Consider the following 24,868-nt stretch of genomic DNA (forward strand, 5'->3'; position numbering starts at 1 on the left):
CCCCAGCGTCAGAAAATCTCCGGGGTTTCAGCTACCGGGGGTAGCTGAGACCCTGGAGATCATGATTCAGGCCGGTTTTTCCGGTCCCCACTCACGTGATGACCGGTATACACCGTATACCGATCATCAAGTTATAGTAAATGACCGCGCCGGTAAAAATTGATTTATCTCCCATCTGGCATGATCAAACATGCCAGAAGGGAGATAAATCTTTTTCCCGGTTCCCTCCGGTCCCCTTGGTATCCCCAAAGTGCCCCCCCCGACCCCCAACCCCCTCCCGAAAATCCAAGATGGCCACGCGCACCGGCGAGCACAGCAGCGCGCCGGCCGCATTTACACTTTTCTTATGGTTTCTGTCGTATGTGCCATAACACATGCGACAGAAACCTGCTCCCTAGGCCCTGCCGGGTCCCCCCCATCCCCCCCGGTGTTCCCCGGTGTCCTACATACCTGTCGGAGCGCTGATCCCCCGCGGCCCCCTCCTCCGGCTCCTTCACAGCAGACGCCGGTCACATGTGCAGAGCGCGGCTGTCAGCTTCCTGTGTTCAGGACGCTGGCTGCTGCTGCTGCTCGGCACACTGCAGCTGTGACCCAGGGAGGGTGGGTGCAGATTCTTTGCACCCACTCTCCTCAAATGGAGGGTCTGCAATACTAGAAAATGGGGGATACGTTCCCTGAACGTGTCCCCCATATTCTAGAAGGTCCAGAGTCGACATGGGACGTCCAAATGGATTACAGCGGATTTTTTTTTCTTTTCTTTTCAATAAATTGGTCAATCAGGGAATGTTTTGGGGAGTGTTTTTTCAAATAAATTTTTTTTTGTCAATTTTTTTTTTTATTACTGTCAATTAGTTATGTCGGGTATCTGATAGACGCCGTGACATAACTAATTGCTGGGCTTGATGCCAGGTGACATTACACACCTGGTATCAACCCCATTTATTACCCCGTTTGCCAACGCACCAGGGCGCGGGATGAGCTGGGGCGAAGCGCCAGAATTGGCGCATCTAATGGATGGCGGCTGCGGCCTGCTATTTTTAGGCTGGGAAGAGTCCAATAACAATGGCTCTTCCCATCCTGAGAATACCAGACCCCAGCTGTCAGCTTCACCTTGGCTGGTGATCTAATTTGGGGGGACCCCACGTTTTGTTTTGTTTTTTTTAATTATTTATTTATAAATAATTAAAAAAAAAAACAGCTTGGGGAGCCCTCCAAATTGATCACCAGACAAGATGAAGCTGTCAGCTGTGGTTTGCAGGCTACAGCTGTCTGCTTTACCCTAGCTGGCTATCAAAAATAGGGGGGACCCCACTTCATTTATTTTAATTCTTTTTTTTTTTTTTTTTTTGGGCTAAATACAAGGCTAGGCATCCTTTAGTGTCACATGAAAGGCACTAAAGGACGCCAGCTTAGAATATGCAGGGGGGTGGGACGTTATATATGTTTGACATCTATCCATTCATCCATTGTAGCATTTTACGCTGTGTGCCCACAATCAGGGTTTGCAACGTTTTGGGCGCAGAGTGTTTTCCCTGCGTACATAACGCTGCGTTGTGCAGTAGAAGCACAGTGGAAGGATTAGCAATATGCACCCAGAACAGCTTGTGGATCTGGGTGCATATCGCCCCTGACAGGTTCCCTTTAACCCCTGGATTTTTTAAAAAATGTAAACGGTGGCAAAATTACTCTTATTTATTTTCATCTTCATAAATGTTTAATAAAGGTTAGTTAATAAGTTACATGTATCCAAATATAATGGCACTGATAAAAGCAACCTGCTCTGTAAAAAAAAGCCAGCCCACATATAGTGACATCAATAGAAAATACAAATGTTTTGCCTCTTGGAACAAGGCAATAAAGAAGCAAAACCAAATTGGTTCAGCCCAAGGGCAAAAACTGGTTTCGACGGGAAGGGTTAAACGGATTAGTAATTGTTTGGCAATAATAATCTTTATGGCTAACATCAGTGATTACTTCTGTGGGCAGCTTTAAGTAATGTGGGTGTAATCTATTATGGCTCTGCAGTGCACACAATAAATATACTATAAACAGGGCCTGGTCTGTTGTGGAAACTTATTTCACCTTATCAACCTTCAGCCTATGTCATAGGGAATCAAATCTCATGAATAAATTAAAAGGAGCTTGTCATTTTCCTAAGCATTAGTAACCTGTAGCTATAGGGTTATTTTGCAGGTTAATAGCAGTATAAAGCTGTACGACTGCCTTACTGAAAGCATGGCTACTGGGAGAACATGAACTTTATTCCTCCCAGGAGCTGCCGACTTTGTCGGATGGCTTATTAACGGATCTGTTTTTCATAAATTTCAATGTTCATAATAACAGATCCAGTTGAATTCAATTCTTTCTTTAGCTGGACTCAAATGTTGCGTCTGCACAACTCTTCTGTCAAAGAATTGCTGCTTGATCCGTCCTAATGGATGATTACTGAACATGCGAACTTGGCCTTAACAAAACTGTCAGTTCTGTTCCCCTTGGAATTAGTTGTTACACTGGATGTGTCTCTTCTCCAGAATTAATTAGATATTTTTCTTTACGCTGGGGCTGCACAATAGCCTTTTTTTTCATGCAACATTTCCAATTTTATGTGTGCACAACCTCTGAAGTCTTCAATGACTAATCATTGTGAGAGTTGCCTGCTGCTTTACTCACCTCTTGATTTTTCTATTGATATTTGATGACCGTTACATTAAAGTCTCATGAAATCTAAGTGTGAATGCAGCTCCTTTTGTACCTATGGACCACAGCTACCAAGTGACTTTTGAGATGGAAGTTGTCCGACACAAAGGCATCTGTGTAGCATCGGCATTTCTGTCTTTTACCTGTTTGTTAGAACATTAAAGGGAATCGGTCACCAGGTTTTTGCTACTTCAGCTGAGAGTAGTATAATGTAGACAAAGAGATTCTGACACTAACCATGTTTAACTTAGATTACTGGGTGCAGCTGTTCTGACTTTATCTCAGAATTGATTGTAGCAGAGCTGGGAGCTGTCTTGCCGTCAACAGGCTCTCAATAGAGATTGTGCATTGACTGAAAGTTGTCAATCACAGCAAGGAGTGTCTGACTGTTCTGCAAGTGCAGAGGAGTGACACAAGTGATGATCACATGGCAATAAACCCTTTAGGATGAGTAAACAATAGCTGGCACACAGATTAGAGAAACAGATGGGGTTTTTTTGGGTTGGTTTTTTTTTTAAACCCTTCCAGCATGCTGTCCTCAGCTTGCATTGCAAAATCCTGGTGACAGATTCCGTTTAATAAACCTAATAATTAAGCTGATGAAGCCCTCCCATTAAAACTTTTATTGTCTAAACTTGTGTAACTTGTTTATGTAGTGTAGTATAGTGTAGGTGCGGTAATATTCGCCTCAATTGCGGTTTTCCCTGGGTGTCCTCTTCTGGGTCACGCTTCTATTCCGGACTTGCCGATCACTGGGCATATGTGTGAGCCGGAAGTGGCTTATGTCTGGGCAGCATCAGGAAAAAAGTTTAATAGACTTGTATTGTAAAAGTGACTTCCAGCTCACAAATAGGCCTAGAGGTCCAGGAAGTCAGAATAGAAGTCGGATGACCCAGAAGAGGACTGGAGCAGCGCCAGAAACTGGGGAAGATGGCGCACACACACTACATTACATATACATTTACACAAGTCAGGCAATAAAGTTTCATGGGAATGCTCCTATTCGTATGTGTGTATTATACAATAATCTCCATTTGTAATTTTCCACAGGACCACAACAGAGTGGGTGCGGACACCTCTCAGGACATACAGCTCTTTGGTATTGGGATTCAGGCTGAACATTGTGTGATAGATATAGCATCTGATGGGGAAATTTCTCTTACACCAAAAGAAACCGCTCGGTAAGCCAAACAAGCGACCTCTAGAATATAGCATACTGGCGTAATGACAAGCCAGAAGCCTACTATTAGATTTTAACTATTTAATTATTGATTTGTCACTTTTTGGGGGTGTTAATGCTTTTGGCTTCCGTCTTTGTGATAATTTTAATAGTAATATTAAAGGTTATATTTCTCTATGCTGATGTACCAGACAAAATGTCACTTGTCACAAAAGCATCCAGTTTTTTTGAAATGCTGATATAGTGTCTGCCATTACTACATTTTTTGTAGGGCATTCCACTGTCTGATTGCCCTAACTGTAAACATCCCTTTCCTATTTACATGTTGAAATCGCCTTTCTAGCAAAGACCACATTTTTGCCCTGTGTGCATTCTTCAGTAGAGTTCCAAGTTAACAAGTCCTACAGGCTGGAAAAAAAAAATGAAATTCCAGAGCAAATCTGACGTCTTTGGGCCCTTTCACACTGCGTTATTACCTGAGTTCAGTGGTCCCATCGGAGCTTCTGTCCGAACCCCCCCGCAAAACGGGTTTTGAACGCTTGCGCTGACGGGACCATTGAGTATAATGGAGCAGACGGAGTCACCGTGTGCTCTGTTTTGCACCATTTTCAGGCGTATACACTTTATGCAGGCGGACACCCAGACATAGTAGACTGCATTTGGGTGTCCGCCTGCCGAAAGCGAATACCCCTGTAAATGGTGCAAGACAGAGCACACGGTGACTCTGTCTGTTCCTTTACTGTCAATGGCCCCGTCGGCGCATGCATCCAAAACCTGTTTCTTTGTCGCTCTATTGGGAGACCCAGACAATTGGGTGTATAGCTACTGCCTCCGGAGGCCACACAAAGTATTACACTTAAAAGTGTAAGGCCCCTCCCCTACTGCCTATACACCCCCCGTGGGATCACGGGCTCCTCAGTTTTCATGCTTTGTGCGAAGGAGGCTAACATCCACGCATAGCTCCACTGTTTAGTCAGCAGCAGCTGCTGACTTTGTCGGATGGAAGAAAAGAGGGCCCATACTAGGGCCCCCAGCATGCTCCCTTCTCACCCCACTTTTGTCGGAGGTGTTTGTTAAGGTTGAGGTACCCATTGCGGGTACGGAGGCTGGAGCCCACATGCTGCTTTCCTTCCCCATCCCCTTAGGGCTCTGGGTGAAGTGAGAACCTATCGGTCTCCAGGCACAGGAGACCGTGCTCCGTCCACAGCCATGGGAATCTGCTGGACATGGAGCTGAGTATCGTCAGGGACAGGGCCCTGCTACATTAAGGTACTCTGTGTCCCCGTGCAAATCGCGCACACACACACCAGCATTGCTGGGTGTGTTAGTGCGCCGGGGGCAGCAGCGCGGCGCGCTTGTGCTATACTCACTGCAGCTTGCTGAGTGAGTTTATGTGTTAGGAACTACCGCGCCGGCCGCTGATGGCGGTTTTTACGGCGACAGCGCTGCGGCGCGGCTGGGACTTGTGGTGCGCCGGGGACTTCCGCGCTGGCCGCGCTTATGCGGCGGCCGCGCTTATAAATCGAGTCCCCGGCTTTTGCGGCCTAGTTCCGTTTCGTTCCCGCCCCCAGGCCTGCCAGTCAGGGGAAGGGCGGGACGCTGTTCAGAACGTCAGCGCCGAGGGCTGGAGTCTGCTTAGCATACTCCAACCACCCTCACTGGGCACAGTGGGACGCCAGTTTCCCGCACTTTGTCTGGGGCACGCCCACGGCCCGCCCCTCTTCACAGGACGCCGGCAGCCATTCCTGTTTGCATGTCTCAGTGGAGAAGGGAGACAAGCTCTGGGAGTCCCAGACACGGGATTCTGGCGACCACACACCCGCTTGGAGCGGGCGGTAAGCGGCACCTTGGGTGCTGACCCCACTTGTGCCGAAGTGTTCATTTGTACTTTATGCTTGTATTCTATACATTGCACTGTACGGTCGCTATTCTTGGCTATATACCCTCCTAGATTGCTAGACAACAGCATGTCGTCCGCAAAAAGCAAGGGGGCCAAGGCACAGGCTTTCTATGCTACCTGTACCGCATGTGAGGCTGTTCTACCGGCTGGTGCCACTGACCCCCATTGTGTGCAATGTTCGGCCCCTGTAGCACTTGCTCAGCCGGGGTCTCTGCTAGAGGTGGCCCAAGGAGAACCACCTGTGAACACTGTCCAGGTGACAGGGACGGAGTTTGCAGTTTTTGCTGATAGATTGTCTGTGACTATGACTAAAATCCTTGAGACTTTGCAGTCCAGACCGGTACCTCAGACCATGGGCACTGTTGATTCAATGCTCCCTGGCCCCCCTCATTTGGAACAAATCCGTGCTCCGGGGGGGTCCCATGCATCCCGGGGTGATGGCTCTGACACGGACGACAGTCCCAGACAGCCTAAGCGAGCTCGCTATGAGCGACCCTCGACTTCATCACACTGGTCAGGGTCCCAGCAAGAGGACTCTCTATATGATGAGGCAGAGATAGCTGATCAGGATTCTGATCCTGAGACCGCTCTCAATCTGGATACACCTGAGGGGGACGCAATAGTGAATGATCTCATAGCGTCCATCAATAAAATGTTGGATATTTCTCCCCTAGCTCCTGCAGTGGAGGAGTCAGCTTCACAGCAGGAGAAATTCCATTTCAGGTATCCCAAGCGTAAATTGAGTACTTTTCTGGACCACTCTGACTTTAGAGAATCAGTCCAGAAACACCACGCTTATCCGGATAAGCGTTTCTCCAAACGTCTTAAGGATACACGTTATCCCTTTCCCCCTGATGTGGTCAAGAGCTGGACCCAGTGTCCAAAGGTGGATCCCCCAATCTCCAGGCTTGCGGCTAGATCCATAGTTGCAGTGGAAGATGGGGCTTCACTTAAAGATGCCACTGACAGACAGATGGAACTCTGGTTGAAATCCATCTATGAAGCTATCGGCGCGTCGTTTGCTCCAGCATTCGCAGCTGTATGGGCACTCCAAGCTATTTCAGCTGGTCTTGCGCAGGTTGACACTGTCACACGTACATCTGTTCCGCAAGTAGCGTCCTTAACCTCTCAAATGTCTGCATTTGCGTCTTACGCTATTAATGCTGTCCTGGACTCTACGAGCCGTACGGCAGTGGCGTCCGCCAACTCCGTGGTGTTACGCAGAGCCTTGTGGTTAAGGGAATGGAAGGCAGATTCTGCTTCCAAGAAGTGCTTAACCAGTTTGCCATTTTCTGGTGACAGACTGTTTGGTGAGAGATTGGATGAAATCATTAAACAGTCCAAGGGTAAGGATTCATCCTTACCTCAGCCCAGACCAAATAAACCCCAACAGAGGAGGGGACAGTCGAGGTTCCGGTCCTTTCGAGGCTCGGGCAGGTCCCAATTCTCCTCGTCCAAAAGGACTCAGAAGGATCAGAGGAGCTCAGATTCTTGGCGGGCTCAGTCACGCCCGAAGAAAGCAGCCGGAGGAACCGCTACCAAAGCGGCTTCCTCATGACTTTCGGCCTCCTCTCTCCGCATCCTCGGTCGGTGGCAGGCTCTCCCGCTTTGGCGACATTTGGCTGCCACAGGTCAAAGACCGTTGGGTGAGAGACATTCTGTCTCACGGGTACAGGATAGAGTTCAGTTCTCGTCCTCCAACTCGATTCTTCAGAACTTCTCCGCCTCCCGACCGAACCGATGCTCTTCTGCAGGCGGTGTGCTCTTTAAAGGCAGAAGGAGTGGTGATCCCTGTTCCCCTTCAGGAGCAAGGTCACGGTTTTTACTCCAATTTGTTTGTGGTGCCAAAAAAGGACGGGTCTTTCCGTCCTGTTCTGGACCTAAAACTGCTCAACAAGCATGTGAAAACCAGGCGGTTCCGAATGGAATCCCTCCGTTCCGTCATCGCCTCAATGTCTCAAGGAGATTTCCTAGCATCAATAGACATTAAAGATGCTTATCTCCACGTGCCGATTGCTCCAGAGCACCAGCGTTTTCTACGCTTCGTTATAGGAGACGAACACCTTCATTTCGTAGCCCTGCCTTTCGGTCTGGCGACAGCCCCAAGGGTCTTCACCAAGGTCATGGCAGCAGTAGTAGCAGTCCTGCACTCTCAGGGTCACTCCGTGATCCCTTACTTGGACGATCTACTTGTCAAGGCACCCTCTCAAGAGGCATGCCAACACAGCCTGAACGTGGCGCTGGAGACACTCCAGAGTTTCGGGTGGATCATCAACTTTTCAAAGTCAAATCTCACCCCGACCCAATCGATAACATACCTTGGCATGGAGTTTCATACTCGCTCAGCGATAGTTATGCTTCCGCTGGACAAACAGCGTTCAATACAGATAGGGGTGCAATCTCTCCTTCAGGGCCAGTCGCACCCCTTGAGACGCCTCATGCACTTCTTGGGGAAGATGGTAGCAGCAATGGAGGCAGTCCCTTTCGCGCAGTTTCATCTGCGTCCACTACAATGGGATATTCTCCGCCAATGGGACGGGAAGTCGACGTCCCTAGACAGGAACGTCTCCCTTTCTCAGACGGCCAAGGATTCTCTTCAGTGGTGGCTTCTTCCCACCTCATTGTCAATAGGAAAATCTTTCCTACCCCCATCCTGGGCGGTGGTCACAACGGACGCGAGTCTATCAGGGTGGGGAGCAGTTTTTCTCCACCACAGGGCTCAAGGTACGTGGACTCAGCAAGAGTCCACCCTTCAGATAAATGTTCTGGAAATCAGAGCAGTGTATCTTGCCCTACAAGCCTTCCAGCACTGGCTGGAAGGCAAGCAGATCCGAATTCAGTCGGACAACTCCACAGCGGTGGCATACATCAACCACCAAGGAGGGACACGCAGTCGGCAAGCCTTCCAGGAAGTCCGGCGGATTCTGACGTGGGTGGAAGACACGGCATCCACCATATCCGCAGTTCACATCCCGGGCGTAGAAAACTGGGAAGCAGACTTCCTCAGTCGCCAGGGTATGGACGCAGGGGAATGGTCTCTTCACCCGGACGTGTTTCAGGAAATCTGTCGCCGCTGGGGGATGCCGGACGTCGACCTAATGGCGTCCCGGCACAACAACAAGGTCCCGGCCTTCATGGCACGGTCTCACGATCTCAGAGCTCTGGCGGCGGACGCCTTAGTTCAAGATTGGTCGCAGTTTCGACTGCCTTATGTGTTCCCACCTCTGGCGCTGTTGCCCAGAGTGCTACGCAAGATCAGGTCCGACTGCCGCCGCGCCATCCTCGTCGCTCCGGACTGGCCAAGGAGGTCGTGGTACCCGGATCTGTGGCATCTCACGGTAGGACAACCGTGGGCACTACCAGACCGGCCAGACTTGCTGTCTCAAGGGCCGTTTTTCCATCAGAATTCTACGGCCCTGAGCCTGACTGTGTGGCCATTGAGTCCTGGATCCTAGCGTCTTCAGGTTTTTCTCATGAGGTCATTGCCACCATGAGACAGGCTAGGAAACCAACCTCTGCCAAGATCTACCACAGGACGTGGAAGATATTCTTAGCTTGGTGTTCTGCTCAGGAAGTTTCCCCCTGGCCATTTGCATTGCCTACTTTTCTTTCCTTCCTGCAATCCGGGTTGGAAAAAGGTCTGTCGCTCGGCTCCCTTAAGGGACAAGTTTCGGCGCTTTCTGTATTTTTTCAGAAGCGCCTAGCACGACTTCCTCAGGTATGCACGTTCCTGCAAGGAGTTTGTCATATCGTCCCTCCTTACAAGCGACCGTTAGAGCCCTGGGATCTGAACAGGGTTCTAATTGCTCTTCAGAGGCCGCCTTTCGAGCCTATGAGAGATGTTTCCCTGTCTCGCCTTTCTCAGAAAGTGGCTTTTCTAGTAGCGGTCACGTCTCTTCGGAGAGTGTCCGAGCTAGCAGCGCTGTCATGCAAATCTCCCTTCCTGGTGTTTCACCAGGATAAGGTGGTTCTGCGCCCGATTCCGGAGTTTCTCCCTAAGGTGGTATCCCCCTTTCATCTCAATCAGGATATCTCCTTACCTTCTTTGTGTCCTCGTCCAGTTCATCAATGTGAAAAAGATTTGCATATGTTGGATCTGGTGAGAGCACTCAGAATCTACATTTCCCGCACGGCTCCTCTGCGCCGCTCGGATGCACTTTTTGTCCTTGTCGCTGGCCAGCGTAAAGGGTCGCAAGCTTCCAAATCCACCCTGGCTCGGTGGATCAAGGAACCAATTCTTGAAGCCTACCTTCTGCGGGGCTTCCGGTTCCCCCAGGGCTGAGAGCCCATTCTACCAGAGCCGTGGGTGCGTCCTGGGCATTACGGCACCAGGCCACGGCTCAGCAGGTGTGCCAGGCGGCTACCTGGTCAAGTCTGCACACTTTTACCAAGCATTATCAGGTGCATACCTATGCTTCGGCGGACGCCAGCCTAGGTAGACAAGTCCTTCAGGCGGCGATTAGCCACCTGTAGAAAAGGGTCGTTTTTACGGCCCTATCATGAGGTATTATTTTACCCACCCAGGGATTGCTTTTGGACATCCCAATTGTCTGGGTCTCCCAATAGAGCGACAAAGAAGAAGGGAATTTTGTTTACTTACCGTAAATTCCTTTTCTTCTAGCTCTAATTGGGAGACCCAGCACCCGCCCCTGTTTTTTTGTATACACATGTTGTTCAGGTTGAATGGTTTCAGTTCTCCGATATTCCTTCGGATTGAATTTACTTAAACCAGTTTATTGGCTTTCCTCCTTCTTGCTTTTGCACTAAAACTGAGGAGCCCATGATCCCACGGGGGGTGTATAGGCAGTAGGGGAGGGGCCTTACACTTTTAAGTGTAATACTTTGTGTGGCCTCCGGAGGCAGTAGCTATACACCCAATTGTCTGGGTCTCCCAATTAGAGCTAGAAGAAAAGGAATTTACGGTAAGTAAACAAAATTCCCTTCTTTGGGGAGAAAGGGGGTTTCGGACAGAAGCTCAGACGGGACCACTGAACGTAGGTAATAACACAACGTGCAAGCAGCCTTAACCCTGCTGATTCCCTCCGGTCTCCTCCTAAACCTGTATCACTGAAACACTAAGTTTAACCTGCAGCTGCATCCCCCTCCCTCCTCCTTGTCTCCTTATGTGTCTAGGATTCAGATTAAGTACTGAACTTCTGGCTCTTTAATGTGTAGATGAGTAATAGCCAGAAAGCTCGTAGAGGAAATTAACAATCCTCCAAACCTCAGTGTGAATTTGTGTTTTTATTTTAAAACCTTTAAACAAAAACAACGAAAGAAAAAACAATAGTAAATCATCCATGAATCTTTATTATATAGTATTATTTTTCCTAAGCAGTGGATTTGATCCTTTGCGGAAATTCACAGCTCCACAATGAAGTTTACAGCACTGCTTGTGGACGTTCTGGCCTCCTTAGATGTTGGCTCAGACGTGACCCGCTCTTTTGAGCTGTTCCTTATTATTACATTTGTTTTATTGTATATGATTGTTATTATCCACCCTCGGTGGGGGCTGTAATTCGATAGTAAATGTCCTGCTTAATGTTTAAAGTGTTTTACTGTTGTGTTAATTCCACAAACCTCCCCATTAATAACAGGCATCAGCTGCCTAATGGATCTGGGTCCTCCTGTGCTCCAGGCATTAGCCAGCTGGGGTTATTAAAAACCGCGGGGTAAGATCATCACCTTGCCATACTGTGTGAAGCCGCGGCTTAAGATGACAGTGTAATTGTTAATGCTGATAATTGAGTGGGCCATTGTCCTTTGGGCATTGTTAGATGTGACCCCACTGGCCAGATGAGTGATTGTACCATACACCTCTTTTCTCTACAAGGCGCCAGGCAGCTCAATTTATCTGTATAATAATGGCTACTGAGAGCTCACTGAGGTTGCCATCAATTCTAATGGAAATGAGAAATCAGAGTAAATAGTTGTGTAATGGTACATAGTTTGGCCAACACAATTATTCACCTACTGGACCTATATAATTACTGTATAGCCCTTATGATCGTAGAGCACAGGTCACACTCTTCTCTCACTTTGTGTGTTATTCCTATGGCAATCAGTGGTGTCTGTCATCTTCTTGATTTCTTTGTTCAGTAAGGAGCTAAGTTAACAACAAATATTATTTTATAATGCTGTAGAGAATTTAGTCACCGTCATGCTGGCTTTGTAGGAATAACACTTCCAGCCCCCTTCAAGACCCATTTTTGTCTATATTACCAAAATAATGGAGATGTCCAATTATAATACAGGAGGCACATTTAGCTACCTGCTTACATATTGATTGTTCTCTGATTGACTAGGATGACAATGGAAGCTGAATAAATATTTATGTATAGAGCTCCCCCTAGTAGTGACTGGAGGTATGTTATTGAATGCTGCGTTCTACAATGTTTAAAGGGAACCTGTGGGTAATTTATCCTGCTTCAGCCATGGTTAAAGTGAAGTCCAAATGGGCTCCTTTGAAACCTCTACTGCTCTCATTTCCCACCCCCCCATGCCCATCAGACACCATTAATAAGACACTGTAGAACCTTAAAGGGAATGTGTCAGCAGTTTTTTGTAATCTCATCTGAGAGCAGCATTGTGAAGGCAAAGAGATCCTGAACCAATGATTTATCACTTAAAGGGAACCTGTCAGCAGAAATTTCGCCCAAAAGCTAAAAGATTCCCCCTCTGCAGCTCCTGGGCTGCATTCTAGAAAGGTCCCTGTTATTATTGTGCCCCATGTGAGACCAAAATAAAGAGTTTATAAAGTGGTACATTTTTGTATTCAGATTCTGTAAATGTGACACGGGGGCGGGCTTTCTGGCGTCTGTTATTCTGCCTCCTGGTCCTGTATGCCGCCCCCATCGCTCCTTTCCATAGCTGATGCACCGCCCACTGCTCCAGCCATCCCCGCGCATGCCCAGTGCCAGTCTCACGGGACTGAGCAGTGTGACCGCTGGCGACGTGTGCGCAGGCAAGTGATTATGGGCGGGGCTGTGATTGTTATCAGCAAGTACCCGCCCATAATCTCGTGAGCGCGCAAACCTCTCCAGCGGTCACACTGTGCTTAGGGGTAGTGCTAGACTGTATGGGCTGCTTCAAGGGATGACGTCCCTTTTGTCACGTGATAGTATTTTGAACACGCCCCTATCACGTGACAAAAGGGACGTCAGCTCGTGAGGCGGCAGCTCGGCACGTTGGTGAGGCGGCAGCTCTGCACGGTGGTGAGGCGGCAGCTCTGCACGGTGGTGAGGCGGCAGCTCTGCACGGTGGTGAGGCGGCAGCTCTGCACGGTGGTGAGGCGGCAGCTCTGCACGGTGGTGAGGCGGCAGCTCTGCACGGTGGTGAGGCGGCAGCTCTGCACGGTGGTGAGGCGGCAGCTCGGCACGGTGGTGAGGCGGCAGCTCGGCACGGTGGTGAGGCTGTCGCTGTGGTGGTCAAGCAGTGGGATCAGAGAGGCCTGTTATTAAGCAAAGCTATGTTTTCTTTGAAGCTGAGGAATATTTCAGAGTAACACCTACTTCTTTGCAATTAGGGACCCTGTCTTTATTTCATGGTTTCTGTGCCTCAAGCAAATCTTCTGACAAGTTCCCTTTCGGAGTTTCCCTTTGCTGACATTTATGGAGGCACCTCACAGTCTTTACCTTTCTCTGGCAGCCATAACTTGGAGTTGATGCCATCGTTACACTAAGCAAAAATGACAGCTTGGGATTTTGAACTGCTGCTTATTGTCGTCTGAATTATTTTGTTACATTGTTACAATGGAAAATACAAGTTAAGGGGGAAGAGTTCCCCTTTTGTCCGCTTTGTGCGTATTCTGCTGAATTAGAAAATCATACTGCATTATCCCTAGCTCCAGTAGTTGCAGTGCATGCATTGTCATTTCTGCTGAATTTTTTGGATTTTTCCTGTAGTTTTTTTGATTTTTCAACTGGTGAGAGAGACTTCTATGCTCCACAAGTAATAAACAAAAAAAAACTAGAAAGCCAGCTTACCTATAATGGTAGATTGTCATTTCTATCTGGAGCTGCTTCCATTGCAGTTCACCTACAAGGTGATGTCCCGGATTCCAAACCGCCCTTCTTGAGATGCCCTCTGTGCCATCCAGAGTTTTAATTGGCCTTTCTTAACACAAGAATAGAGGAAAAATGAACAGTTTCATCAAGTTCCTATCTGGAATATGGATAAAAAATTATTTCTTTATGTGATTAATTTATATATGGAAAAGTTACATTGTACAGACACACAAAAAGGTGTCTTTCTATCCTAAATAGAATACTTTTATTGATGTCTCACATTTTAGTGCCAAGCTGTACTTGTAATATCCCATTTCAAATGTTCTTTTACAATTGTGTGAGTTTGGGCATTGTAGGACGGCTAAGAGTTTCCCTTGAATAAAAGGGCAGCGGACGTCATTCCAGTCTCAGCGTCTCACACTCATGTCTTGCAATGGCATGTCTGACATGTGAGCCAACACAATAGCCTTGGCTGGGAGCTGAACTGTGCCAGCCGGGGTGTGAGCCAGACAGAGGAGCCTAGAGGAGATGGGTGGCAGATGGAAGGAGTGACACATCGGAATGAATAAGGAGGAAGCATAAAGCTTGTTGGACGCCATAATCCTTTTATTTGGCAGATTATAATAGCAATCCCATTTCTCTACATGTAACTGATGTCACTGTTATGGTCCAACACTTCCTCTGGGGGCTCGGTAATTGCTGAACTTGATGTTCAACAGCTATACGATGCTAAAAATGGAAGGGGCAACATTTAGTGATTCAAAGGAGGCTTTATGTAAGGTTATAACATTGTTGAGCTACCTTATTGTCCCCTGTATGGCTCTGTCTCCTTACCTGTTGCCGATTGTGGCCATCTTGGACGATCATTTCAGTATTTTATGTAAACAGTCTTTCTCTTGAATTCAAAAGGTATGAAAAGGTGAATGTTCTTTTTGTTGTATTTCTTGAAGGGAAAATGTCAGTAGATTCATTCTGATGAAACTGTCAGAAAAGGATCTAAGAGCTATGAGTCTGTGATGACTAGTCCAAGGTTGGTCCTCAGCAGCTTCGCCTGCCCCCGACCCTCTTGACTGACAAGTCTTGCTATACACACTTATAGGGAGAGACCTGTCAATCATGGAGAGTGGGACCTGCCTTGGGCTAGTTATGCATGACACACATCCCCTAGCCGGCTTTTCAAAGCATTTTTTTTTTTTATGAATTGCCTCAACGTCTCAGAGTAGAACATACATGGCTACAGGACCGTAGACAGTGCCTGATTCATGCTGCTTTAAGTTTGGGCAGCATGAATCTTGTGTCATTAAAGGGAATGGGTCATCAGAAAATGACCTGTTTTAGCCATATTTTAATATAAAATGTATTGTTTTAAGAATTTTTTTCAACTTCATCCTGACATGTGAAGCACATTTATGTTACATGTAAAGCTGATGAGCTATAAGACCCCGCGTTATTCTATTCATTCTACACCGTTGGTCTCCAATCAACACAATTTACCTTCTTAGCATGTTGAATTGTACATCTTGGTGATTAGATCAAAGGTGGGGGACCCACATCTTTCACCCCATTGCCTTTCACCCTCCAAAAGCTCAATTGTTGGGTGCCGATGGGTTGTCAGGGTAATAAAAGCGATTGCTAAAATGACAATACACCGCCATACAGAAGTGAGCAAAGGTTCAAGCAGTTTAACTTGCTGCATTGAAAGCTACAACCTGTTATGCAAAAATGATTTCCTCATTTTGCTTTGTCGATGACAAAGTAATAATGTTCTGGCTCATGAATTGTGGGGACAAACACACACAAGAAAAACAGAAAATGGCTGCAGCGGGATGAAGTTAGAAAAATATTTGCAGTTTTTATTCTGCCTACTGAACCTCCAAAGCACACCACATCCTCTGTACAACATGGTGGAGGCAGTGTGATGGCCGGGCATCCAATGACATTCTAATGGTTCTCAGTCACTAGAAGGTAGATAACATAAGCCAAGAACATTTTGTTCTTCATTGACTGGGACAGTGACTATGGTATGGATCGTCATGGGACCCCCTTATTGGATTACGCCGGACCTGGAATTGATTCCCTCTTTCACAAATTTATTGAAAAGAACAATGTTTTGGGGAGTGTTTTTTTCAAATAAAACTTTTTTTGTTGTACAATTTTTATTTCTTAGTGACTGGGTTAGTGATGTCGGGTATCTGATAGACGCGTGACATCACTAACCCCAGGGCCTGATGCCAGGTGACATTACACATCTGGCATCAACCCCATATATTACCCCGTTTGCCACTGCACCAGGGCAATGGGATGAGTTGGGGCAAAGTGCCAGGATTGGCACGTCTAATGGACGCGCCACTTCTGGGGTGGCTGTGGCCTGCTATTTTTAGGCTGGAGAGTCTCCAATAACGGTGGACCTCCCTAGTCTGAGAATACCAGACCACAGCTATCTGCTTTACCTTGGCTGGTGATCCAATTTGGGGGGACCCCACTTTTATTGTTTTAAATTATTTATTTAATGTAAAATAACAGCGTGGGGTGCCCTCTGTTTTGGATTACCAGCCAAGGTGAAGCTGTCAGCTGTGGTTTGCAGGCTGCAGCCGTCAGCTTTACCCTAGCTGGCTACACACGATATGGGGGAACCTCACGTCGTTTTTTTTTTTTTTTTTTAATTATTTATTTATTTTTTGGCTAAATACAAGGCTAAGCACCCTTTAGTGCCACATGAAAGTCACTGAAGGGTGCCAGCTTAGAATATGCAGGGAGGTGGGATATTATATAGGTCTTTCTCATCTATTATCTATTTATCTATCTATTCATCTTTCCCTCTATCCATTATCTGTCTATCGATTATCTATATTATGTATATTATTTATTGCAGTTACAGCATAAAAAACCGCAGGGACCAACCTGCGGCAAAAACGCATGCGTTTTTTCCCCGCTGTTTTGGTGCGTTTTTTTACCGCAGGTGCGGTAATCTTCAACTCCCAGAAGTTTCTCAAGAAATTTTCTTGAGAAAAATCACTTTTCTAGTGCGCACATAGCCTAAAGGTCACAAAGCATGCCCACACACTCAGATTAGAAAATAGAGGAATAGAAAAGCCAGTCGTTGGCTAAAACTGTGAATGCATGTTGTGATTGGCCAATTACAGATGACATTGTGATTTTGTGCTCGGTGTGGTTCTTCAGAAGTTGCTGCGTTAGCTTTGTCCAGATTTCGTCTTTTGTAGTAAGACACAAACCTGGCCTAGGTCTAGTGCATTCATATAAAGGGGGCTGTTCCCACGTCTGCTAACTTGTGCTACTTTTCATCCTGATGTAAAATATTCCCATATGTTTACGGCATTTTCATTTTGACTATTTTTTTATTTTTTTTCTAGAACGTGTGTAAACGGGGTTCAGGTCTGCTCTCAAACTGCTTTGTGGCATGGAGACAGAATCCTTTGGGGAAACAACCACTTCTTCAGGTACTTATTTACACTTCTCAGACCTCATTACAATTTTGAGTATTTTTGTCTTTTACTAAATCTAATAATGTTTGACTAGGCTCAACCTGCCAAAGAGAAAAAGGAAAGATTGGCTGAAAGAGTTTGAGAAAGAGACTAGCTGCACTGAAATTGATCTTGATGCTACGAGTGAGGCCTCCTCAGAACAGGACTATAACTATGAATTTGCACAAATGGAAGTTATAATGAAGGCTTTGAATAGCAATGGTAAGTAAATAAGCATGGGTGCCGGAAAAATCACATGGTCAGGTTTAAGACCCTAGGTGCCTCGCTGTATGGAGGAAACTCTGCCAACCTGAAGTGGGCAATGGTTGCACGAATATGCAACCATTGGAGTTTCTGCTGCTCCACCACGTGGTCTCGCACTTAGCCTTCATACTTGTTTTATTTAGCTTTTTTCTCCCTAAGGCTATGTGCCCACGCTGCGGAAAATGCGCGGATTTTGCCGCGGATTTCTAGCGGAAAAGCCGCGGATTTTCCAGAAATCTGCAGCACAGCAACTCTCCAGCCATTTCTATGGCATTTGGGAAATGCTGTGCCCACGCTGCGGATTTTTCCGCAGCGGAAATCGTGCGGATTTTTGTGATGAAAAATCTGCAGCATGTCAATTATTGTTGTGGATTTCTCCGCAGGGTCCCATATATTTACCTGCCTTGATAGAGACCTGAGTCACTTTCTCCGACCGGTGTAGCGGCAGCGGCAGCAGCGCGGTGGATCCAGCCAGGTACAGGAAGGAAGAGGTGGGTGGAGCCTGCACGAGCTCCGGTCATGTGACAGCCGGAGCTAGTTCAGGCCCGCCCACCTCCAGCACAGTGAACCAGACGCTGACTGACAGTGATCCGGCTGCCGGAAAGCGAGGTGCTGCATGATGGAGGTAAGTATGAACTCCCCCGATCACTGCAGCACTTGTTCTGCATTGAGGATGCAGTGCCGAAGCCATGGCACTGTATCCTCAATGCAGAAAGCCCGCACCATATCCGCACGACATTCCGCAGCATGGAAACAGACAAAAGTTGTGGAGCTGTTTCCTGGGAGCACCTGTGGAATGTCCTGCGGATATATCCGCAGGACACTGTCCCCGTGGGCACATAGCCTAAGTTGTCTCTTGATTTGTAGGCTTATTTTTATTTTCCCAATAATCTGGGGAATCACTTCCAAACGCGTTACTAGAATCACCTTCTCCTTTATATCACGGATTGGATCATCTTACTCACAGTAGTACAAATTGACCCACGTTTTTGCCATGTACCTGTTCATGACAAACTCTAAGGGGTACTTTACACGCTGCGACATTGCTACCAATATATCGTCGGGGTCACGTCGTTAGTGACGCACATCCGGCGCCGGTAGTGACATTGTAGCGTGTAACACTAATGAGCGACGATAAACGATCGCAAGATCGTTCCAAAACTGTGATTGTTGACACGTTGTTCATTTTCTTAATATCGCTGCTGCTGCCACCGGTACGATGTTGTTCGTCGTTCCTGCGGCATCACGCATCGCTATGTGTGACACCGCGGGAGTGACGAACATCTCCTTACCTGCGTCCACCGGCAATGCGGAAGGAAGAAGGTGGGCGGGATGTTACGTCCCGCTCATCTCCGCCCCTCCGCTTCTATTGGCGGCCGCTTAGTGACGCTGCAGTGACGTCGCTATGACGCCGAACGCACCTCCCCCTTGAAGGAGGGATTGTTCGGCGGTCACAGCGACGTCGCTGACCAGGTATGTGCATGTGACTGCCGTAGTGATGATGTTCGCTACGGCAGCGAGCACCAAATGTCGCACGAGTGACGGAGGCGGGAGCTATCGCGCTCGACATCGCTAGCGATGTCGCAGCGTGTAAAGTACCCCAAGGCAGAAAACTTCTGGTGTATCTGAACGTTCCGTCACACATCCGGTTTTCGATGTGCATATATTGCCATTGTTTCTTACTGACCACACACAGACCTATTATTATATTCTAAGAGGCAATTCGCACGTCTATTTTTGTTTGCTGATCATCGGATTGCATTATAAAAAAAAATAAAAATTGAGAAATGCCCTACTTTATTCTTATTTGTGGACCATAGTCACCGTTCCAATTGAATGGGCTGCATAAAAAGAAAATAAACGGCACATGGTTGACATCTAATTTCTGTGTGTTTTAATGGCTAATTACTAGGAAAGTTTTGGAAACCATTGTTTTTAGTTTTTGTTCATACTAGAAATGCTCTTCACATATAGATGTGGACATGTGGGCAAACAGATATAAAAATTGTGTTCGACTCATTAAATTAGGCCTCTTATGACATTTTGATGGGAAGTGTTCTTATGTCATGTACTGGGGTGGTTAAGGGTGTGAGAGTAGCTATTCTTTTGTGGGCCCAGGAAAGATTTATCTTCTGTTAGTGGTAGAAGATCATATAGACCAGTGGTGGACATATGTACCATGAAGCCTGTCCCTGGCGCCCTACTTTTAGCTGTGCACAATACAAATACTGCCCTATGTTCTGAATCATACCACTCTATATAAGACGCTATTACATGTCTCTCTTTACAGTTAAGAGATGGCTACTGTCACCTAATATCTGGCTACCATCACCTATAATATCGCTTTTCCATATGCTTTAGGGGAGATTTAAAAAGTTGAATGCACCAGAATTCGAGTGCAGTTTGCACCAAAAATCTCTCTATTATGGCTTTAGCATATTTATCTGTTTTAGACTCTTTCTGTGTTTTATCCAAAAGGGTTTGTGGCATATCTGAAAAGGGGTAAGGCTTAACTAAAGAGAGACATGGTCTAGTGTGATATTGTGGTATCAAGAAATGTGCCAAACCTTTGGAAATTTTTGGCATAAAGTAAGCCAGCTAATAGATGGCTTATCTTAAACTAGTCAGTCAAAAGCCGCACCAGATATAGCTGGTGCATTTTAAGACCACCTAATCTAAAGGGGGTGTTACACGCAGCGATATTGCTAGCGATATCGCTGGTGAAAGCACCCGCCCCCGTCGTTTGTGCGTCACGGGCAAATCGCTGCCCATAGCGCACAATATCATTCGTAGCCATCACACGGGACTTACCTGACTAGCGACGTCGCTGTTGCCGGTGAACCGCCTCCTTTCTAAGGGGGCGGTTCGTGCGGCATCACAGCGGCATCACTAAGCGGCCGCCCAATAGAAGCGGAGGGGCGGAGATGAGCGGGACGTAACATCCTGCCCACCTCCTTTCTTCCGCATTGCCGGCGGCCGCAGATAAGCTGAATTCGTCGTTCCCGAGGTGTCACACGTAGCGATGTGTGCTGCCTCGGGAACGACGAACAACCTGCGTCCTCAACAATCAACGATTTTTTAAAAAGGAACGACGTGTCAACAATGAACGATTTGGTGAGTATTTTCCATCGTTAAGTCGTTCATGCGTGTCACACGCAACGACGTCGCTAACTGTGCCGGATGTGCGTCACGGAATCCGTGACCTTGGCGATATATCGTTAGATACGTCGCTGCGTGTGACGGGGCCTTAAGTTTATACTGTCTAAGAACTGGACAGTATGGGTAAATAGTTTTCGTTCATTGGAAACCAAGACCTTGTGAGAACTTTAAAGGGAATCTGTCAGCAGGTTTTTGCTATATAATCTGATAGCAGCTTAACATAGGGCAAGAAAGCCTGATTCCAGGGATGTATTACTTAATGAGCTGCTTGGTGAAATTTTTGTTGAATAACTTTTTTTCTGATGTAGATATAGCAGAGCCAAGAGTTAAACTGTGCATAACTCTTTTAAAAAACATCTGATTGGCAGCTTTCTGTCTACACTGTGCATTGTGAGCAAGCAGCTAATTCATGGTGGGGTGCGATTACACAGATTAGCTGTTTGGAACTGCACATCAGGTGTAGACTGCTTGTGCTATTCTCCTGCTGATAAAATGCTGGTTTCGTTTAAACTACAACACCGCCTGGAATTAGGGTCTCTCAGATTAAATATAAAAAACCTGATGACCTATTCCCTTTGTTTGGGGTGTCTACTACTTTGATAACTTCTTCTCATTGTGAGTGTTCGCCCCTGTCAAAATAAAAACACTTATACTCACTTCAGGTGTCGGTGCCTTTCTAGCGGTGTTGGCACTCGCTCACCCAGGCCTCGCGTGAAATTGTTCATCACTGGAGCCTTGCACCCAATCAGCGCCAGTTAATTCTCCCTCCCTTCGGACCTATCAAACATCAATAGAAAGTGACAGAGCAGCTGCAGCTTTGACTTCTTCTTGATGTTCGATTCGCCTAATGGCAGGGAGAATGAATCGGCACTGATTGAGCGCAAGGCTCATGAGCTCCAAAAGAGCAAGTGCCAACATCTATGGCACAGCGCTGACACCCAATGTGATTGAGTTTCTATTTTAATGGAGGCAAACCGCCAGATTGAGAAGTCGTCCAAGTAGTGGAGAACCCCTTTAGGCCTAAAGTATGGTAGATGGTTATATACTGATCATACAGGAGCTTCAACTGTTCATCCATTCATCAAAGCACCAGTCCAGCATTTATTTTTTGTTTTTCCAGTGTTGGAGTGGCGCTTTAAATGTAAGTCACCAGCCCCTAGCATTATATTCACACTCCTGCGTTTTCATACTTTTTCAGTGCCACGCCGGTCCCATGGCGCCATCTCATGATTGTAACATCTGACTGGCCGTAAGTCAGAGGTTATGTCACAATCTCCTAATGCAAGTTTGTGACCGCAAGAACAAGGCTCTCATAGAGTTATGTTGAGTTGTGACCTCCGGTGCGCTCCATCAAACACTGGAGCTGCCGGCAGGTCACAAATCCCCGGTGACCGACTGGAGTTGCAGCGATAGAAGATGAAGCTGCCAGAAGATGAGTATAACACAGGCAGCAGGGGAATTAGATTTAAATCACCACTCCAGCAGTGCAATAAAAAACCAACACGCTGGACTGGTGATTTAAAGACGTGAACGGTAAAAAAAAAAAATGCCACATGCTATATTATTTCACTTCACTTATACACTACAACCATAATTACAGTATAGACAGTTTTACCGTATCAATAAGAAAAATTTAAATGTACATTGTCCAACCCAAAATATAGAAAATTGTGCCTTCATCAGCACGGTAATTTATATATTCATGTCATTGATATAAGCTTATGCTGAGGAAGAAGTCGAGGAGCCATTTACATGGGAATATTGCTGGACATCTCCTATGTGGGTATCGTTCTTCAAGATGTTTCCTTCTGTCTGGTGGAGCGAGGTTATCCAGTGCTTGCTCTATGATTGGCAAAAAGGTCCAGTACTGAGTTGTTCTTGCATGGGGCTGCTTGTTTTACTCCTTAAATACCCATTATACTAACAGAAGTTTTGGAAAATTTGTCCCAATTAAACAACCCCTGCTCAAATGCTTTTCTTTTTTTTTTTTTTTTTTTAAAATGTTAGATGTTCTCCCAGTTGAGATCTACCTCTGTTAGCCAAAGCTGAGGGGTTTTGCATATAATGGCATTTGCCCTGCAAAAAAGTAGTCAGACCACATATTACATGGCTGCTGTGTGCTACTATATAGACAAATGTGCATTGGCGGCTTACAACCCCTGGCACAAATTATGAAATCACCTGGCTCTGAGGATGTTCATTCACTTGTTTTCTTTTGTTTAAAAAAAAGCAGATCACAGATATGGCACAAAACTAACGTCATTTCAAATGTCAACTTTCTGGCTTTAAGAAACACTAAAAAAAAATCCTGAAATCATAATGTGCTAGCGAGTAACGGTTACTTTTCAAAACCAAACAGGGGGAAAAATTATGGAAAAATAATGGAATCACCCTGTAAATTTTCATTCCCAAAACTAACACCTGCATCAAATAAGATCTGCTTCTCAGTCTGCATCTAAAAAGGCGTGATCACACCTTGGAGAGCTGTTGCACCAAGTGGACTGACATGAATCTTGGCTTCCACATGAGAGATATCAATTCAAACAAAGGAGAGGATTATCAAACTCTTAAAAGAGGGTAAATCATCACGCAATGTTGAAAAAGATGTTGGTTTTCGCAGTCAGCTGTGTCTAAAATATGGACCAAATACAAACAACATGGGAAGGTTATTAAAGGCAAACATACTGGTAGACCAAGGAAGACCTCAAAGCGTCAAGATAGGAAACTTAAAGCAATATGTCTCCAAAACAGGAAATGCACAACAAAACAAATGAGGAATGAATGGGAGGAAACTGGAGTCAATGTCTCTGACTGAATGTAAGAAGCCGCCTAAAGGAAATGGGATTTACATACAGCAAAGCCATAATTAACGCCTGAACAGAAAAAAAATCAAGGTTACAATGGGCTAAGGAAAAGAAATCGTAGATGACTGGATGAAAGTCATATTCAGTGATGAATCGCAAATCTGCATTGGGCAAAGTGATGATGCTAGAACTTTCGTTTGGAGTTGTTTCAATGAGATTTATAAAGATAACTGCCTGAAGAGAACATGTACATTTCCAAAGTCCTTGATGATATGGGGCTGCATATCAGGTAAAGGCACTGGGGAGATGGCTGTCATTACATCTTCAATAAATGCCCAAGTTTACATTGAAATTTTAGACACTTTTCTTATCCCATCAATTGAAAGGATGTTTGAGGATGATGAAATCATTTATCAAGATGATAATGCATCCTGCCATAGAGCAAAAACTGTGAAAACATTCCTTGAAAGAAGACACATAAGGTCAATATCCTTGCCTGCAAATAGTCCGGAACTCAATCCAATTGAAAATCTCTGGTGGAAGTTGAAGAAAATGGTCAATGAAAAGGCTCCAACCTGCAAAGCTGATCTGGCAACAGCAATCAGAGAAAGTTGGAGCCAGATTGATGATGAGTACTGTTTGTCACTCATTAAGGTCATGCCTCAGAGACTGCAAGCTGTGATAAAAGCCAGAGGCAGTGCAACAAAATACTAGTGATGTATTGGAGTGTTCTCTTGTTTGTTTGTTTTTCATGATTCCATAATTTTTACCTCAGAATTGAGTGATTCCATAATTTTTTCCCTGTTTGGTCTTGAAAAGTAACAGTTACTGGCTAGCACATTATGTTTTCATGATTTTTTTTTAGTGTTTCTTAAAGCCAGAAAGTTGACATTTGAAATGACTTTACTTTTGTTTAAAATAAGCAGATCACAGACATGGCACAAAACTAAACAACTGAATGAACATCCTCAGAGACAGGTGATTCCCTAATTTTTGCCAGGGGTTGTACTTGTAGCAATTACAGGGTTTTAACAGCCATGGCACCTTGGTTTAGAGAAGGGGTTAATAGAATGTGTAAGGTTTACAATGCGTGTTTGCCTTCCATAAGATGCATGATCCCTGAGCTTTTGCTTCTGTGGTTTTGTTTGAAGGGGGCAAAATATTGACTTGGTATTTGCTTTGCAGATCGAAAGATGCGTCTGAATGGCACTGTGACTTTGTCATTTTTTGAAACAACTTAAATACTATTTAGTGATGTTTCAATTTTTATCCTTCTCAACGTCTACAGTTTTGGGTGATGGGACATATAGAAGCTACAGTTCTCATCCAGTTATTTTCCATTCATCCTTCTATTGTGTACTATGTAACAATGCAAG

The 24,868-nt window shown here is 45.9% G+C and overlaps 1 protein-coding gene across 6 annotated transcripts in view; it reads left to right on the forward strand.

Moving 5' to 3' along the window:
- The window catches only part of KIF13A (kinesin family member 13A), a 337,055-nt gene that overhangs the window by 189,916 nt on the left and 122,271 nt on the right, over positions 1–24,868 (forward strand). For all 6 annotated transcript variants that reach the window (XM_075314713.1, XM_075314715.1, XM_075314714.1 and 3 more), the window contains exons 14-16: positions 3,748–3,878; positions 17,155–17,241; positions 17,321–17,487. In XM_075314713.1, coding sequence (XP_075170828.1) covers positions 3,748–3,878; positions 17,155–17,241; positions 17,321–17,487 — 385 coding nt within the window. The remainder of the gene's footprint in view (positions 1–3,747; positions 3,879–17,154; positions 17,242–17,320; positions 17,488–24,868) is intronic.

This window comes from Anomaloglossus baeobatrachus, chromosome 6, assembly GCF_048569485.1.
Source record: "Anomaloglossus baeobatrachus isolate aAnoBae1 chromosome 6, aAnoBae1.hap1, whole genome shotgun sequence".
In the NCBI taxonomy this organism is placed as follows: Eukaryota; Metazoa; Chordata; class Amphibia; order Anura; family Aromobatidae; genus Anomaloglossus; species Anomaloglossus baeobatrachus.